Here is a 7,625-nt window from a genome sequence, read left to right as displayed (position 1 = left end):
TGCTGCTGTTAAAACATCCAACTTTAGCTCCTCCTCTGACAGTTTAGCAGAGCACAGCAGACAGTCTGCTGGTTTGTGTCCTCCGTGTTGATCTTAAATATCTCCAAACTGCCGATATGTTACTTCTTCTTCTTCTTCTCATCGTTCTTCTTCTGTTATTCGGGGGTGCGGTCAGAAATAACTTGTCAGTGCGTTAGCGCCCCCGCCTGGTATGGATTGTTGTTTATCCTTTGTGCAGTGCAGCACAGGAGGGGACAAAAGCGGTATCTGTTAAGAGTATCGGCCGGCTTTTACGAGTACGAGTACTTGATGCTGGTATCGGACCCGATACCGATACTGGTATCGGTATCGGGACACCTCTACTAATTAGGTTCACAACGGCTGCACTGTGCTGTAGTTATTCAGACAAAATCATCCAACTGCTGCAGCTGATTGTGTACCTGCAGCAGCTGATTGTGTACCTGCAGCAGCTGATTNGTGGCTAATGATTAAGATTATAGAGGGGTGTGGTCATACAGGGGGTGTGGCTAATGATTAAGATTATAGAGGGGTGTGGTCATACAGGGGGTGTGGCTAATTATTATGATTATAGAAGGGTATGGTCATAGAGGGGGTGTGACTAAAGTTGAATTGTTTATATAGAGGGGTGTGGCCATATGGGGGCGTGGCTAAAGAGTAAATGTTTTTATAGAGGGGTGTGGTCATAGAGGGGGYGTGGCTAAAGATTACTTTTTTTATAAATGCGTGTGATCATAGAGGGGGTGTGGCTAATGATTATGGTTTTATAAGGATGTGATCATAGAGGGGGCGTGGCTAATGATGAACTGTGGTTACAGAAGGGTGTGGTCTTGAAGGGGGCGTGGCATAGCTTGGGTTCATCTAATGAATGTTTTAAAACTTTAAGACTTTAATATTCTTATATTCAGACTTGAACACAGAACCTCTACAATGAAACTGACCAGGTGAAGCAGAACCAATGCATACTGCTTGTGTGTGTGTGTGTGTGTGTGTGTGTGTGTGTGTGTGTGTGTGTGTGTGTGTAGGTCCGGCCCTGGATGTATTTGAACACCCTCATAACAAACGAATGAGTTCCAGCAAATAAACACAAGTGAACAAGTGTGTTTTTGTATGTGTGTGTGTGTGTGTGCATGTGTGTGTGCACATGTGTGTGTGCGCACCTGTGTGTTTTAGTCGTTGCACACTACAGTGACACATTTTCAATCACTGGTTTATTCTGGGAAATTGTTGAAAAAGGGAGATTTCTGAAGCTCTATGGGCCACAATAGGACAAGCCAGGATTAGTTTTTTCACTTTGTGTGTGTGTGTGTGTGTGTGTGTGTGTGTGTGTGTGTGTGTGTGTGCAGTACTGTGTGTGTGCACACACACATGTCTGTGCACTGCGTGTGTTTCCAGACAATGCCCTGGTAGCCAATTTGTAATATATAGTCGGCCTTGAAAAATGGCCCAGATCTCCTGTTCGCTGTCTGCAATTTAGCTGTGCCGGCGCCCGGCGGTACCCATTGTGCCGCCTCCCACCGCTGCCGATTGGGCCTGATGGAGTGTGTGTTTGGAGCGACGGTGTGTTTACCGCTGCCGTTTGGGCCTGATGGAGTGTGTGTTCAAAGCAACGGTGTGTTTACTTGCCTTGGTGCATCTCAGCTGCTTTAACTCACTGCTCTCTCTTTGCATGAGTGTCAGCGTGCACAAACTGCTGACTTGATTTATACCTGGGTTATTCACTCTGTGTGTGTGTGTATGTGTGTGCGTGTGTGTGTGTGCGTGTGCACTTCTACTTTGCTAACATGTACAAAGAAGACCGCAGTTAAAAACTAACTGGTTTAGGAAGAAGAAAACTAAATGTTGCCGAAGCAAATATCCTTTATATGTCAGGATGTAAAGTGAAGTAGACTAAAGATAATGAATAACTACTGTAATATAAAACATGTACAGATTCACAGATGTGTACTGACTTGTGTACTAGGGTTGGGCAATATTGACAAAAAAAACCTAATCACTATTAATTGTGGTATTTAGCCGAAAACGATTAATTTAAATATTAATCCCCTGGAGTCCCTGGACACCCTCATGTCCTGATCACATGACCGATGTAGTGGGAAAGATTTGATTTTCATAAAAATCTGTTCCAAATTGTGTCAAAATCACAGACTTCAGGCNGCAGCTGATTGTGTACCTGCAGCAGCTGATTGTGTACCTGCAGCAGCTGATTGTGTACTCCTGGTTTGTGTATTAGCTCTCTGATTGAGCAGCTCTGTCTTCCACAGATTGGATGACCTTTGCAGATCCTTCTGTCGAGTCTGCTAAGTAGATCTGATGGTGACGTGACTCAACACAACAATACTTTATTCAGATTGTTTCTGAATGAGGAAAAAGCAGGCGATGTGTGTGTGTGTATGTGTTGTGTTTGTGTACACACTCAGCCTGCCTTCATTGGTTCAAATGAAGCCTCATCTCCATATAGTTTGTATGCAATTACATCTGAGCGGCGTGCTGAGTGCCTCTATATGATTGTGTTTGGATACTGGCTGCGGTACGCGTGTGTGTGTGTGTGTGTGTGTGTGTGTCTGGAGCAATTCATGGTCAATTTGTGAGTGTGTGTGTGGTGTTATGGAAACATTTGTGCTGGTTTGATGGGAGTGTGCGGTGTGAGACGTACTTTTCCTGGAATAAAGCAATCCATGCTAACTGCAGGCGTGTGTGTGTCATTTGTTCTGATGAGATTTGTTTCTATACRTGTGTGATTGTGTAGCGTATGCTCGTGTGGAGGTTAAAGCATCGTCTTCTCTCAGGAGATGAGAGCRGAGGATAAGAGCCGAGTGTCTTTCTAGTGGCTTGTTGGCTGCTCGCAGGGCTTTAAAGGACACGTCTGTCAGAAGCCGTGTCTCACACTCGTCTGGTTTTAACAGCTAATCTCAGCTGAAGGTGATCCACTCACACCAACACTTTTTACTGAAACAACATGCACACTCAGGCTGAGACATGGTGTCCTCACTGTCCACACACATCAAACTGTGGACAGATGTGAGTTAAATCAGGATGTTGGTTTGTCTCAGTGTTGTTATCATGTGAACGTGCTGCRGTCTGAGCAGAGGTTCTGCAGGTGGAGGTGCAGGTTTCTAACCCTCACCCTGTGCTCTGCAGGCGGACCTGATCTCCGCTCAGTGGGAGCTGCARCGTGTGGCCCTGGAGAAGATGGCAGTTAAACTGAGCAGCATGAAGTACCCCTCGCCCCCCCGGAGGCACCTCAGTCAGCTGACCAGGACCAACAGGTGAGCTCAGAAACAACAACACAACACTTCCTCCTCCTCACTGTAGTCCAAACACAACCTGCTGGGTCTAAACAGGAACATGCACACKCACACAGACAGGACAGGCTCAGATCCTCATTGGTCCTGCTGCCTGTCAGGCTTTCATCCGTCCAACCGGTCCAGCCCACTGAAGRGTTGTTTTCTTTGTTGGTCAGAAGTAAAACCTTACAAACATTTAAAGTTGTGACAGCAAASAGAACTCCAGATCAAACCACTCAGCACTGAAGTGTAGTGCTAGTGTTATCAGGTAGTTGCTGGAGCATCTGCCAGATAACAGATCATAGATCCTGAAGATAACAAACAAATCTGTTTACAAACAAGGAACAAATGAATTGTTTTTGTTTACTCAGACCAAAGGAACATTAAACTACAGCTGCACCTGAAGATTGTTTTTTATAGTTGTTGAATCTGTTGATTGGTTCAAATAATGGGTGCAGCTCTACATTAAACTGTTGTTCACATCATATCACTTTATTATTGTCCACTTAGGGACACTTTACTTGCAGCAAGATGGAAGAAAAATACAATAGAAACAGAAACAATCACACAACAACATCAGTAAATGTGAATGAAATGTTTGTTTGAATGTGAATCACCTCAGAGAGCTGTCATCACCTTTATCCACATCCCAGACACTATGAAATTATACTAAATTCAACCCATTATCTGTAAAATAACTAAAACATGTAAGAAAAAAACTGACATTTTTTAAAAGAATAAAAATAAACAGGATAAAACTGGGAGAAGTGATGCCATGAGTAGAAAACAAGAGAGAGAAAGAAACCAGTTTGTTTAGTTTAAACCTGGTTTAAGCCCGCGTTAAAGCTGTTTGTTTAGTTTAAACCTGGTTTAAACTCACATTAAACCTGTTTGTTTAGTTTAAACCTAGTTTAAGCCCATGTTAAACCTATGTGTTTAGTTTAAACCAGGTTTAAACCTGTGTTAAACCTGTTTGTTTAGTTTAAACCTGGTTTAAGCCCNACACACACACACAGCTATTACCAGAGCTGAGACCTTTCATGAAACCATCTGTCTCCAGAGGAAGAAAGAGGTTCATGAGGCCGACCATCACATCACTTATTACTTTCTTTTTTTCAGCTCCATCACATCTGTTCTCTCCTCCTCCTCCTCCTCCTCCTCCTCCTCATCACTCCTTCTTTCCTTCACTTTCCTCCTCCTTCCTTCTGTTATTTCCTGCATCCTAACCTCGGCTGTCAGCCCTGTTTCTCCTGACCCTCCTCTCACCTGTGACCTTTTTAAATTCAGTTTTATTTTTGAGTTTTCAGTTGTCCTCCCTCTGGGAGCATCACTTGTTCAGTAAAAAACACGAKTGCCTCACACAGAATGACATTTTGTTTGACTTTACTCAAATGAAGAGCAGTAAAAGCAGAGATTTGCAGAGCGTTGCAACAGGAAACAGGTGTGTTGTTAAAAAGAAATAATAAGTTCCTCACAGTGACTTTATTCTGTCAGAGTCAACTTGTTTCTGCACAGTTTTACCTGTAATTTTATAGATTTGTTTTTTGGATTATCTGACACTGAAGGGTGCTCGTTAGCTGGTTAGCTCGTTAGCATGCAGTTTGTTTTAATTAGCATCCTGTCTTGTCGGTGTCAGGCTGAGCTGTTGGAGGCTCCGACATGTTTCAGTCTGCAGCATCACACCCAGCAGACACCTGCTGAAAGCCTCTTCTTCCTGTCAGCTCTCCAAACACACAGCAGCCCGTGCTCATTGATTTCACCGTGCCCACCTCGGCCCACTTTGAACCCACCTCTGCAGCGTCCTCTCTGTGCAGTTCCTCTGCTGGACTACACTTACCTGACTGAGGGAGAATGTTCTGCAGGACCTGAATGATCCAGGGTTCTGTTTACTGAACTACAGACTGATTTGATAAAGTTTGTCCTGAGTCGGACCTGAAACCTTCCTGAAGCCCGTCGTCCAATCACTGAAGTACATSAAGCTGAGAAACAAGGAGCTTTTTTTATCTGCTGCAGGTTGTGTGTTTTCCTGCTGGGCCTCCCAGACGTGCATCAAGAGATGAAATCAAAAACTAATACAATCTCTGGACTTACATCTCGCTCATTTAATCTGAGAAGCAGCTCTCTGGCCTCTCCTGCAGCCATAAAGTGAAGTAAGTTATGCCGGGGGTGCCCTCACTTCACCCTCTGACAGGAACAATAGCGGTGGGCTCGCCTCAGAAAACCCTGTTTTACAGGAATACTCGTCCACAAAGCAGGAGCGACAATGTCAATGGTTTTATGGAGCGCTACACACCACAGCTAATGTTCTGCTGTGAGCCGCACTGCTTCACTGATTCTCCTCTCTGCCTCGTATTTCTCCTCCTCTGCTTGCTTTTATTATCCMGGCCTCCCCCCGCTCCTTCCCTCCCTGAGAAAAATCCATAGCGACATGGGTTTTGACAGCCTGTCTTTGGCGGGTGTGTAAAATTTAAATAATTCTCTGTGCAGACAGTCACTCTGGGCCTGCTTTGTGTTTTCTATTTGACTCTGTCACTTTGCCTTCCTGTCGAATCCCAGCTGACAGCGTTTAGCTTTGAAATAACGAAAAGAAATGAAATGAAACAGCCAAACTGGAGGCTTGTCTGCTTTCTTTTATTTATTTATTTCAGAATACTTCAGAAAGCATCGACCAACAGGTACGGCCTGAAATCCAGCAGGTGCTTTCAGCAGCAGACACATTTTACTTTCAGCAACAAGAAGACTTTTAAAGAAAGACAAGGACAAAACTGACTGAACTGACTTAAATGTAAACTTTTTAAACCACCTTGGTAAAAAGTGTCTCTGTACTTTTATTTACTCCTGAAACACCAGAAACTCTGGGGTTGTTAAAACTATAACTTTAAAATATATTAAAGTTCAGAATCTTTGGACCTTTTTTATTCTTTAGTTTTTTATTTCTGTCATGTTTTTAGTTTGTGTGACGTGCTGCTGAGACATCATCACACATGAACTGTTGATGAAATGTTTAAATGTTTGAAGATGATACGACTGTTTTTGTTTGGGTAAAGACTGAACAGATGTTAGAGAAAATGCARACAGAATTTGTGAAAATAYAAAATTGGTTTAAACTAGAGCAGTGAAATTAATTGAGTTAACTCTGATTAATTTTACTGCTGTATGGGCATAGATTAAACATTTTAATCGTGATTAAAWTCTACAATCACTTTACTCTGACTGAATCTGTAGGTTTGTATATTACAGTGCATCATGTCAGGTCAGGTTTGTAAAGAAGTGCTTCTCAAACAGTTTACCTGGATAAATAAAGGTTAAATAAAAAAATATAAAAAACNAAAGCTGTTTGTTTAGTTTAAACCTGGTTTAAGCCTGTGTTAAAGCTGTTTGTTTAGTTTAAACCTGGTTTAAGCATGTGTTAAACCTGTTTGTTTAGTTTAAACCTGGTTTAAGCCCGTGTTAAAGCTGTTTGTTTAGTTTAAACCTGGTTTAAGCATGTGTTAAAGCTGTTTGTAGATTAGTATAGAGGTAACGGTTATCTCCAGTGTTGAGTGGAATAATGTGCAGGCAGACATGAATAATAGAAGTCAGATTTCCTCAGGTGGCTGCGTGTCAGAACAGCTCCTACGCTCTCCGTCAGCGCTGCGTGACAGGAAGTGATCGTGACACTTCAAACGCTGCGGCGCCGTCCCGAGCAGCGAGCGCAGCCCCACAGTGGCACCACGCCGCTCTTCCTGCTCACACGCCTCTGTTTTCTCCTCTCCGGGCCCACGAGAGCTCCTGTTTTACAAAGCATTTAGTTAACATTAGTGTCAGAACACGAGGAGAAAGAGAGGAGAGGAGGGGAGGAGGAGAGKAGAGGRGGAGAGKAGAGGAGAGGAGAGGAAGAACGACAAGAGAAAACAATCTGAGCAAGTGTTGTACTGCTTCATCTGTCGGAGTCAGTAACGGGTCGCTCTGCTCGCTGCATAATGAGAAACACCGCCTCCGGGGAGGGAGGCTGCACTGCTCCCCTCCTCCTCCTCCTCCTCCTCCTCCTCCTCCTCTCTTTATTAAGAATCACTGGCTGCCTGTGGAGCAGGAGGAGCAGGAGAAATCCTGGCTTTAAACAGTTCATACTGGTTGATCTCCTCCGTCACAGAGCTTCATGTTAGCAGACATGTAGTTAATAAAAAAGGTTAAATTTTAAAAGGTTTAAAGGAGACATGATGTAAACTCCACAGTTTTACCTGTTAAACCTCAGAGTGTCTGCAGGACAGCTGGCCTCAGACATTGTTGATATTGATGAGAAACTAACATGGAAACCTCTTATAAATTATTTTAAAATAA

General features: G+C 43.4%; 1 protein-coding gene across 1 annotated transcript in view; it reads left to right on the top strand.

Moving 5' to 3' along the window:
- Positions 1–3,161: 3,161 nt before the first annotated feature.
- The window catches only part of LOC106534989 (A-kinase anchor protein 6), a gene marked incomplete at both ends in the record, with an annotated part of 7,788 nt that continues 3,324 nt past the window's right edge, over positions 3,162–7,625 (top strand). The window contains 1 exon segment of the mRNA XM_014031827.1: positions 3,162–3,287. Within this exon segment, the coding sequence (XP_013887281.1) occupies positions 3,162–3,287 (126 nt within the window).

Source organism: Austrofundulus limnaeus, unplaced genomic scaffold (genome assembly GCF_001266775.1).
Source record: "Austrofundulus limnaeus strain Quisiro unplaced genomic scaffold, Austrofundulus_limnaeus-1.0 Scaffold1330, whole genome shotgun sequence".
NCBI classification, from domain to species: domain Eukaryota; kingdom Metazoa; phylum Chordata; class Actinopteri; order Cyprinodontiformes; family Rivulidae; genus Austrofundulus; species Austrofundulus limnaeus.
The sequence above is the reverse complement of the archived record's forward strand: the minus strand, read 5'-3'. Positions and strand labels throughout refer to the sequence as shown.